The sequence below is a fragment of the Lithobates pipiens genome, unplaced genomic scaffold (genome assembly GCF_037356315.1).
Source record: "Lithobates pipiens isolate NorthernLeopardFrog02 unplaced genomic scaffold, aLitPip1_a1.2 Scaffold_16, whole genome shotgun sequence".
NCBI lineage: Eukaryota > Metazoa > Chordata > Amphibia > Anura > Ranidae > Lithobates > Lithobates pipiens.
In genome coordinates, this window is record NW_027507748.1 from 39,712,201 (window position 1) to 39,724,528 (window position 12,328).

Sequence of the window (12,328 nt, forward strand, 5' to 3'; positions counted from 1 at the left end):
TTGGTCAGACAGCAATATGTTCCAATATAGCGGTTGTGTCCTCAAATGGGATGTATGTCCTCAGTGGGTGTAGGGATAATCCAATACTTTGTGGTGTATATCCTAAATACAGTATGGGCGCCCCCAAAACTTTTCCTCCAGATACTTTGCAAAGGATCGCAAGTCAGACCCAAGAAAGAAAAAAGGGGGGCTCCAATAGTGAAGTACGTCACACAAATACTTTATTATAAAAGGACCAAGTCCTGGGTACTCACATTTATGCAGTAAAATTCAAACGTTTTTACATCTAACAGACAACGAACGGCTTCCTCGTTCGTACCCCGGACGTCACTTCCGGTATCCTCCTAGGCCAATCCTACGCGTATCGTCATTGATCACCTCAGTGCAGAAGGGCTGCTTCTGCACTGAGGTGATCAATGACGATACGCGTAGGATTGGCCTAGGAGGATACCGGAAGTGACGTCCGGGGTACGAACGAGGAAGCCGTTCGTTGTCTGTTAGATGTAAAAACGTTTGAATTTTACTGCATAAATGTGAGTACCCAGGACTTGGTCCTTTTATAATAAAGTATTTGTGTGACGTACTTCACTATTGGAGCCCCCCTTTTTTCTTTCTTGGGTCTGACTTGCGATCCTTTGCAAAGTATCTGGAGGAAAAGTTTTGGGGGCGCCCATACTGTATTTAGGATATACACCACAAAGTATTGGATTATCCCTACACCCACTGAGGACATACATCCCATTTGAGGACACAACCGCTATATTGGAACATATTGCTGTCTGACCAACAGCAGTGAGGTAAGGTACCCACTGCACTTAGTGTGTGAGCACCCACGTTCAAGGAGCTGCAAGATCACTGGTGGAATTATCCCGGGGTCGCTCACAGGATTAACTTCTTCACATAGCACAGCGTGGATTTATTTCATTCCCTGCATGAACTTTATTACTTAGTTTTTTATGTTAATTTAGAGACACTTTTAGTAATCACGGTTGTTGGACTATTGTCTTTGTACTCTGTGATACATATTTTTCACACACCATTCTATATCCCTTTTATTGTGTATTTATTATATAGGGTTTTTATATATAAGTTTTGCACACATGTTGGCACTTGGATGCACTTTCATGGACTGACAGAGATTTGTTTGATGTCACGATTCTTTTGAAGTATTTTATTAAGATTTGCGTTTTTATTTGGCACTTTATTATGATTGTATAGATCATTTTAGTTCCTTCATTCATGAATAATAGTAGGAACTAGCTTTCACTCCGAGCACTGTATTATTCACCTGGCATTAATTTTTTGCACTAAAGTTTGTAGTTATAATTAATAGTCATTTTAATCGCATGAGTGCGTTTTCAAGATTTTATGCGATTATTTATCAATTGTGTTATTAGATTTAATTTATTAGGCGTGGAGCGCAACACCATCTATTTCTTACTTAGTGTTTGTTCTTTGTCCCACTTTTTTGTTCGCCTTAGCCCCCTTCCCGACCGCCGCACGCAGATATACGCCGGCAGAATGGTGTGGGTGGGCAAAAGGGTGTACAGGTACGTCCCCTTTAAGAATCGGCATTGTGGGACTCGATGTCCGGCGGGGGCCTGCGATCCTGTCACGGAGCTGCAGAACGGGGAGATGCCTATGTAAACAAGGCATTTCCCTGTTCTGCCTTGTGACATGACAAAGATCTACTGCTCCCTGTCATCAGTGAGCAGTGATCGGTGTCATGTGAGCAGAAGCCCCTACCCCCAAGTTAGAATCACTCCCTAGGACACACTTTACCCCTTGATCGCCCCCCAGTGTTTAACCCTTTCCCTGCCAGTGTATTTTATACAGTAATCAACACATTTTTATATCACTGATCGCTGTATAAATGACAATGGTCCCAAAATAGTGTCAAAAGTGTCCGATGTGTTTGCTGCAATGTCGCAGTCATGATAAAAATCGCAGGTCGCCTCCATTACTACAAAAAAAAATAATAATAATAAAAATACCATAAAACTATCCCCTATTTTGTAGACGCTATAACTTTTCTGCAAATTAATCAATATACGCTTATTGCAAATTATTTTATTTTTTTTACCAAAAATATGTAGAAGAATACATATCTGCCTTTTTTATATATATTTTTGGGGGATATTTATTCTAGTAAAAAGTTAAAAATGCATTTTTTTTTCTTCAAAATTTTTGCTTTTTTTGTTTGTAGCGCAAAAAAAAAACCCACAAAAAACCGCAGAGGTGATCAAATACCACCAAATAAAAGTTCTATTTGTCGGAAAAAAAGGACATCAATTTTGTTTGGGTGCAACGTCGCACGACCGCACAATCGGCAGTTAAAGCGATGCAGTGCCGCAAAAAAAAAAATGCTCTGGTCAGGAAGGGGGTAAAATCTTCTGGGGCTGAAGTGGTTAAATAAGGAAATGTGTGTTCCAGTGCTTTTTTCGAGTGTTTAGGTGCGTTTTAGTGCATGTAGGCGTGTTCAAGTGCATTTTTGCTGCATTTTACTGCGTTTCAGTAGAGTTCAGTGCAGAAAAAATGCAGCATGCTCTACTTTTTTTTTTACTGGAACGCACTTGTGTGAACTATACCATTGAGAACCAAATAACCTACTATCCAGGCGTATTTGAGGCAGAAAAAAACGGACGATCATTCTTCCGATAATCTCATCGTGTGTATGGGGCATAACTGGCTGGATCACCAAATGAAAATATAGGAAAGAAAGCTTAAAATGGGAAACTAATGCAGCCACCACATGTAAATGCCTTGTACACACAGTCGGAAACTCCGACGGGAAAAGTCCGATCGGATTATGTTGTCGGGAAAATCCGATCGCGCGTGGGCTCTAGCGGGAGCAGGACCTAAAATTTTCCGACAACAAAATGCGATCGGACTTTTTCCGATCGTGTGTATAGAATTCCGACGCACAAAGTGCCACGCATGCTCAGAATAAATTTGGGGACGAAAGCTATTGGCTACTGGCCTCTACGTAGTCCCGTCGTACTTTTTTTTTACGTCACCTCGTTTGGAACGATCGGATTTTCTGACAACTTTGTGCGACCGTGTGTATGCAAGACAAGTTTCGGACAAAATGCGTCAGTAAAATCCGAATGTCTGACCGTGTGTATGGGGCATAAGAATTGGTAAACTGCAATATAACAAATTGTTTCTGGGTTTTAATAACGCATTGTGGAGGAAATATTTAACACCCAACTTATTTCTTACATTTTCTGTCCCAATGGGGAGATTTCTCTTGACTTGGATGGAAGAGGAAGTGAAATCTCAAAAAAGGTGAAAGGAAATTCCCCTCCTAGACATCTAACGCTAGAATAGGTGTCTCCATTTAAAGATTTACTCTCATCTCTTGTTCTGGTTTCATAGTTTTATAGTTAGTAAGGTTGAATAAAGACACCAGTCCATCCAGTTCAACCAGAGTGAGTGTCTACAATTGTCCCTATCCCTGTACATTGCACACTCACATCAGTCCCTACGCTCAAGGAGCCCACAATCCAATTGGCCTACCTGCATGTCTTTGGGGTGTGGGAGGAGGCTGGGGTGCCCGGAGGAAGCCCACGTGGGCACAGGGAGAACATGTAAACTCCAGGCAGGTGGTGTCATGGTTGGGATTTGAGCAGGCGACCCTTCTTACTGCTAGGTGAGAGTGCTAACCACTATACCACTGTGCCACCCTACTTAAACATTTTGGATTCCCCATTACTTTGTGTATTGTTGACACCAGTATGGGCAGAGAGGGTGGAAATCTCCCTGGTGGGGATATATACTCACCAGACACTTTATTAGGTACACCTGGCTACTACCGAGCTGGACCCCCTTTTGCCTTCATAAATGCCTTCATTTCTTTGTGGAATAGATTCAGGGGTCAAGTCCTGGGAAAAAAAAGTACGGGAACTCACCCAAGATCCGCCCCCCACCTCAAAATAAATTTTGTTCTGTATATCACCCTTACATCAGGGTCCGCAGAGTTCCCCCTTGCACTGTAAAACTCTGATGTAAAGGGGAATGCTGGACAGTAATGTCCTCTGTCCCCTTCACCCCCCCCCCCAAGTAATGTCCTCTATCCCCTTCACCCCCCCCAATAATGTCCTCTATCCCCTTCACCCCCCCCAATAATGTCCTCTATCCCCTTCACCCCCCCCAATAATGTCCTCTATCCCCTTCACCCCCCCAATAATGTCCTCTATCCCCTTCACCCCCCCCAATAATGTCCTCTATCCCCTTCACCCCCCCAATAATGTCCTCTCTATCCCCTTCACCCCCCAATAATGTCCTCTATCCCCTTCACCCCCCCCCCCCCCCAATAATGTCCTCTGTCCCCTTCACCCCCCTAATAATGTCCTCTATCCCCTTCACCCCCCCAATAATGTCCTCTGTCCCCTTCACCCCCCCAATAATGTCCTCTGTCCCCTTCAACCCCCCAATAATGTCCTCTATCCCCTTCAACCCCCCAATAATGTCCTCTATCCCCTTCACCCCCCCAATAATGTCCTCTGTCCCCTTCACCCCCCCAATAATGTCCTCTATCCCCTTCAACCCCCCAATAATGTCCTCTATCCCCTTCACCCCCCCCCAATAATGTCCTCTGTCCCCTTCACCCCCTAATAATGTCCTCTATCCCCTTCACCCCCCCAATAATGTCCTCTGTCCCCTTCACCCCCCCCAATAATGTCCTCTGTCCCCTTCACCCCCCAATAATGTCCTCTATCCCCTTCAACCCCCCAATAATGTCCTCTATCCCCTTCACCCCCCCCCCCCCCAATAATGTCCTCTGTCCCCTTCACCCCCCCCAATAATGTCCTCTATCCCCTTCAACCCCCCAATAATGTCCTCTATCCCCTTCACCCCCCCAATAATGTTCTCTGTCCCCTTCACCCCCCCCAATAATGTCCTCTATCCCCTTCACCCCCCCAATAATGTCCTCTGTCCCCTTCACCCCCCCAGTAATGTCCTCTGTCGCCTCCACCCCCCCAGTAATGTCCTCTGCCCCCTTCACCCCCCCCCCCCAGTAATGTCCTCTCCCCCCTTCACCTCCCCCCAGTAATGTCCTCTCTCCCTTTCACTCCCTCCCTCCCAGTAATGTCCTCTCCCGCCTTCACTCCCCCTCCCAGTAATGCCCTCTGCTCCCCTTCACCCCCCCAGTAATGTCCTCTGCCCCTTCACCTCCCCCCAGTAATGTCCTCTGCCCCCTTCACCTCCCCCCCAATAATGTCCTCTGCCCCCTTCACTCCCCCTGTAATGTCCTCTCTCCCTTTCACTCCCTCCCTCCCTCCCAGTAATGTCCTCTCCCGCCTTAACTCCCCCTCCCAGTAATGTCCTCTGCCCCCTGTCACCCCCCAGTAATGTCCTCTCCCCCTTCACCTCCCCCCAGTAATGTCCTCTGCCCCTTCACTCCCCCTGTAATGTCCTCTGTCCCCTTCACTCCCCCCCAGTAATGACCTCTATCCCCTTCATTCCCCCCAGTAATGTCCTCTGTCCCCTTCACTCCCTCCCTCCAGTAATGTCCCCTTCAATTCCCCCTCAGTAATGTCCTCTGTCCGCTCCACCCCCCCAGTAATGTCCCCTTCAATACCCCCCAGTAATGTCCTCTGCCCCCTTCACCTCCCCCCAGTAATGTCCTCTGCCCCCTTCACCTCCCCCCAGTAATGTCCTCTGCCCCCTTCACCTCCCCCCAGTAATGTCCTCTGTCCCCTTCACCACTCCCAGTAATGTCCTCTGTCCCCTTCACCACTCCCAGTAATGTCCTCTGTCCCCTTCACTCCCCCCAGTAATGACCTCTGCCCCCTTCACCTTCCCCCCAAAAAGGTGTATTTTTTTCCAAAAAAAGAGTGCGCTTGTAAGACCGCTGCGCAAATACGGTGTGAGAGAAAGTATTGCAAGTGTATAATAATTGGTTTGTGTGATCACGGACATATGTACGCAAATGATCATGTACATATGTGTGCAGGTGATCACGTACATATGTGTGCAGATAATCATTGGGACATGTGATTTTAGTGGGACATATGTGGGGGACATGTTTTTATTATTAGGGACATGTGTTTTTATTATTTGGGGACATGTATGTTTTGGGGACATGTGTGTTTTGGGGACATATGTGGGGACTGTGTTTGTACTGTGTGGTGTGTTGTGTGTTTACACTACACTGATGATCAGTGAGTAAAAAACTGTAAAAAGCAGCGCATACTCACTGATCATCAGCCGGCTGCAGCGTTCTGCTCTCCTCTCCTCAGCGGTGACTTCCGTGTGAGGAGAGGAGAGCCGATTGTTTGCCACCGGCTGTTTGTTTACATCACATGACGGCCGTGATTGGACACGGCCGTCATGTGATCAGGAGGGCCAATCACAGAGCCTTCCTGCCGATCTGAGATGTGCCGTGTCCGGGTGACACGAGCACATCGGGATCGCGCCGCTGCGCGCGCGATCCCGCTACTCCTGAAGGACGTTCCTGAACGGCCTATCAGGAGTAGACGGCTCCCACCCGGCTGTATATATGCATTGGCCGGGTGGGAAGTGGTTAAGTGGTTAAAGTCTAGGTCAAGCCAAAACCATTTTATTGCTATCTAGGGCTCCCTTAGAGGAATCTGCTCTCATTTCCTGTTCTGCCAGCAATGTTTTATCAGACAGGAAGTGAGGTAAAACAACAGCAATAAAAGACAGAGCTTCTAGTCTTCCTATAATTTACTAAATACATGCATTTTTATTTTTTGCATTTAAAACATTTCACTTCTTGTCCAGAAAAAAAAAACATTGTCAGCAGGACAGGAAGTAGAGGAAATCTCTCTAATGGAGTCCCAAGTAGCCCTTCTCTATCCAAGAAAACATTGGCTATTCGTACACCTTTCTGTTCAGTAATACATTCTCAGCAGGACAGGAAATGAGGGTAAATCTCCCTAATAGGGACCCACATAGCAGAAAAAAACACCCAACAGGGGTTCTGACCCTTTCTATTTTTATTCAAATTTTAAGAAAAAATATGTTTGGTCGTACATTTTAACAGCTTAATTGTTCCTGGTTGCTCATATTATTCCTAAAACAAAACGGCTGCCAAAAATAAAAAAAGATAAAAATGCAAAGCCCATTAAAATATAAAATTAAAAAGAAGCTTTTGCTGCAGTATTTCAGTTCAGAGATCTCCCCCCCGCAGTACTGCTTTTCCACCACAAGATGTCCTCAGTCTGATGGTCAGTCATTCAGTCTACTTGGCCAATGATGAGCAAATCTCTCTGTCACTCCGCTCTCTCCTCCTATCAGCATCTTCCTTGTCAGCACTAGACACGTGCGATTCCTTTTTCAGTAAGAATCGGAATTCAGGTGACATTTTCATTATTTGGAGATTCGGATGCATCCGTAATTTTAAGTCACAATAGTAACAAATTTCAATGATTCCCAAATAAGTTATAATAAAACAAATGATCTGAATTTGAATTTGAAAACGAATTAAAAAATGAATTTAATTTCAAAATGGAAACCTATTGTAATTAATACAGTGAGGTATAAAAGTGAAATAAGATGAGGATTCCTACATAGGCTGCTTTATAGAATAGAATAAACCTGAATAGAATAGCATTATCTGAATTCTAATTCGAACGTGATTTTGAATTCAAAGTGGAAACATATTGCATCAAGAACAGTAAGGTAAAAAAAAGTAAAATAAAATGATGCGTCCTACTTGGGCTGCTTTGTAGAGTAGAATAGAATAGAAAATAACATAATGGAATAAAAAAGAATAGAAAATAAAGTAATAGAATAAAACAGATTGGAATAGAATTATCTAAATTCGAATTTGAAAATTAATTTGAACTCGAAAATTAATTTGAATTGGAAACATATTATAATAACTACAGTAAGGTATAAAAGTGAAATAAAAGGATGATTCCTACTTAGGATGCTTTATGGAATAGAATACAATAGAATAGAATAGAAAATAAAATGATAGAATGGAATAAAACAGAATTGAAAATAAAGGAATAGAATAGAATACAACAAAATATAATTATAAAGAAATAGAATAGAATAGAAAATAAAATAATAGAATGGAATACAACAAAATATAATTATAAAGAAATAGAATAGACTATAAAATAAAATAATAGAATGGAATACAACAGAATTGAAAATAAAGGAATAGAATATAATAGAAAAGAATAAAACAAAATATAATTATAAAGAAATAGAATAGAATAAAACAGAATAGAATAGAACATAAAATAAAATGTAATAAAACAGAATAGAAAATAAAGGAATAGAATAGAATTAAAAAAATAAATAGAAAATAAAATAATAGCATGGAATAAGACAGAATAGAAAATTAATAGAATAAAACAGAATAGAATAGAAAATAAAATAATAGTATAGAATAAAACAGAATAGAAAATAGATGAATAGAATAGAACAAAATAGAATAGAAAAGAAAAGAAAATTGTAGAATGGACTAAAACAGAATAGAAATATAAAGAAATAGAATGGAATAAAACAGAATAGAATAGAAATAAAATAATAAATGGAATAAAACAGAATTGAAAATAAAGGAAAAGAATATAACAGAATAAAACAAAATATAATTATAAAGAAATTAAATACAATAAAACAGAATAGAATATAAAATAAAATGGAATAAAACAGAATATAAAATAAAGGAATAGAATAAAAAATAATTGAATAGGAAATTAAATAATAGAATGGAATAAGACAGAATATAAAATAAATAGAATAGAATAAAACATAATAGATTAGAAAATAAAATAATAGTATAGAATAAAACAGAATAGAAAATAGATTAATAGAATAGAACAAAATAGAACAGAAAAGAAAATAGATCATAAAATGGACTAAAACAGAATCAAAATATAAATAAATAGAATAGAATACAACAGAATAGAATAGAAAATAAAACAGAATTGAAAATAAATGAATAGAATAGAATAAAACAAAATATAATTATAAAGAAATAAAATACAATAAAATAGAATAGAATAGAAAATGAAATACAACAGAATATAAAATAAAGGAATAGAATAAAAAAAGAATTGAATAAAAAATAAAATAATAAAATGGAATAAGACAGAATATAAAATAAATAGAATATAATAAAACAGAATAGAATAGAAAATAAAATAATAGTATAGAATATAACAGAATAGAAAATAGAGGAATAGAATAGAACAAAACAGAATAGAATATAAAATAAAATAAAATCATAGAATAGAGTAAAACAGAATAGAAATAGACTAGAATAATGCAGAATAGAAAATAAAATAATAGAATGGAATAAAACAGAATTGAAAATAAAGGAATATAATAGAATATAATATATATATATATATATATATGTAGAGAGAGAGAGAGAGAGAGAGAGAGAGAGAGAGAGAGAGAGAGAGAGAGAGAGAGATAATACAATCGAATAGAATAGAATGGAATAGAATAGAAAATAAAATAATAGAATGGAATAAGACAGAATAGAAATATAAAGAAATCGAATAGAATAATACAGAATAGAAAATAAAATGGAATGGAATAAAACAGAATAGAAAATAAATGAATAGAATATGACAAAATAAAATAAAACACAATATAATAGAAAATAAAATTGAATGGCATAAAACAGAATAGAAAATAGAGGAATGGAATAAAACAGAATAGAATACAATTATCTAAATTCAAATTCGAAAATCAATTTGAATTTAAATTGTAAACAAATTGTAATAAATACAGTAAGGTATAAAAGTGAAATAAAATGATGATTCTTACTTAAAATGCTAGTTTATAGAACAGAAAAGAATAGAAAATAAAGGAATAAAATAGAATAGAATATAAAAGAATAGACTAGCATAAAATAGAAGAAAGTAGAATAGAGTGAATATAGCCATGATCTGAAATTCAAATTGATTTGAAAATAAGGAATATTCGAAAACAAATTCTGAAAACAATCATTCTAACATAACAAATATGATTACATTAATAACAAATTATCTTAGCAAACAAATCTGAAACAAAAAGAAACAATTTTTTAAATCTGTAGTCAGCATTGATTGGCCCCTTGTGCTGCTTCTTCCTCTCACAATCCAGCCCTGCTGTATAGGGACTGCAAGAGGCTGCTATCAGGTCAGATTGAAATACTTACTTAGCGTAACTAAACCCATCGATTTAGCAGTTAAAAAAAAAAAACTGTTACATGCTGGGAATGTAACTGTCACATTTTCTTGTGCTCTCAACCAAACTGTCAAACCATCCAATGTCTGGTGTCATAACTGATCACATGGGCAGCGGCATGGCAGTTGCAGATCAAACAGAAGCAGTTTCCTGGGCTGTAAAGGATAGGAGGGTTTAGCTCCACTTTAATGGTCCCAGCTGTATTCATGTCTATTTATATCTGCCTGGAGCTTAACTCTAACAACGCGGCTTTATTTTTTATTATTACAGCCAATTACAGTGAGCCAGAAATCACCTCCGAACCTTCCGTCCACGTGGTAGATAACGGAACCTCTCTGCATTTCAAATGCAGCTCCGGTCATGGATACCCCTCACCACAAAAAATGATCTGGGAAGTGTCTTCTGGAAACAGAACTAAGAAATTCAACAAACCTACTGAAATTAAAAACATCAGCGAAACATTTAACGCTTCCAGCGAGTTGTCATTGATGGTGGAGGAAGACGTCAACATCACCTGTGTACTGGAAGCCCACCACAATGTGACCTCCAGAGTCCTGCAAATAGGTGAGCGGGGGGTGGGGAAACCCAAGCACATGTCCTGACTCTAAATCAAGGACCCCAATAACCCCCCTAAGGGGTGATATCTCTGTGGTTTAACCATTAAGAATAGCCAAATACAAACATAGGTGTGTGCAGCATATTGCATTAGGGTGTGTACCCCAAAGCTCAAACACACATGTGTGTGCATGTGTAGCTATACTGACAGTGTCAGTATGGCAATGGGACTGTGCAATGGGACTTATTATTATTATTTCATTTTTTTCTTTTTTTTTTATATTCTTATTTACTATATATATATATATATATATATATATATATATATATATATATATATATATACTTTTTTTATTATTATATCACTCTTTTTTTTTCTTTTTTTATTATTATTTACAATATATTTTTGTATTTTTTTTAGGAGACCTATTATATAACTCTGCATAGGGCACCCCTGAAACTGCACTCTGTGCATAGCGCACCCCTGAACTCTGCACTCTGTACATAGCGCATCCCTGAACTCTGCACTCTGTACATAGCGCATTCCTGAACCCTGCACTCTGTACATAGCGCATCCCTGAACTCTGCACTCTGTACATAGCACACCCCAGAACGGAACTCTGTACTCTGCGCATAGGGCACCCCTGAAACTGAACTCTGTGCATAGGACACCGCTGAACTCTGCACTCTGTACATAGCGCATCCCTGAACTCTGCACTCTGTACATAGCGCATCCCTGAACTCTGCACTCTGTACATAGCGCATCCCTGAACTATGCACTCTGTACATAGCGCATCCCTGAACTCTCGGCTCTGTACATAGCGCACCCCTGAACTCTGCACTCTGTACATAGCACACCCCAGAACGGAACTCTGCACTCTGCGCATAGGGCACCCCTGAAACTGAACTCTGTGCATAGTGCACCTCTGAAACTGCACTCTGTGCATAGGGTACCCCTAAACTCTGCACTCTGTGCATACCGCACCCCTGAACACTGCACTCTGTACATAGCACACCCCTGAACCCTAGTGCACCCCTGAACTCTGCACTCTGTACATAGCGCACCCCTGAACTCTGCACTCTGTACATAGCGCACCCCTGAACTCTGTACATAGCGCACCCCTGAACTCTGCACTCTGTACATAGCACACCCCTGAACTCTGCACTCTGTACATAGCGCACCCCTGAACTCTGCACTCTGTACATAGCGCACCCCTGAACTCTGTACTCCGTACTTAGCGCATCCCTGAACTCTGCACTCTGTGCATAGCGCAACCCTGAACTCTGCACTCTGTGCATAGCGCACCCCTGAACTCTGCACTCTGTGCATAGCGCACCCCTGAACTCTGCACTCTGTACATAGCGCTTCCCTGAACTCTGCACTCTGTACATAGAGCACCCCTGAACTCTGCACTCTGTACATAGCGCTTCCCTGAACTCTGCACTCTGTACATAGCGCACCCCTGAACTCTGTACTCTGTACATAGAGCACCCCTGAACTCTGCACTCTGTACATAGCGCATCCCTGAACTCTGCACTCTGTACATAGCGCATCCCTGAACTCTGTACTCTGTACATAGCGCACCCCTGAACTCTGCACTCTGTACAT

At 40.4% G+C, this 12,328-nt stretch overlaps 1 protein-coding gene across 1 annotated transcript in view; it reads left to right on the forward strand.

Moving 5' to 3' along the window:
• The window catches only part of LOC143981717 (T-lymphocyte activation antigen CD86-like), a 66,573-nt gene that overhangs the window by 37,649 nt on the left and 16,596 nt on the right, over positions 1 to 12,328 (forward strand). Inside the window, exon 5 of the mRNA XM_077479758.1 lies at positions 10,435 to 10,728. Coding sequence (XP_077335884.1) covers positions 10,435 to 10,728 — 294 coding nt within the window. The remainder of the gene's footprint in view (positions 1 to 10,434; positions 10,729 to 12,328) is intronic.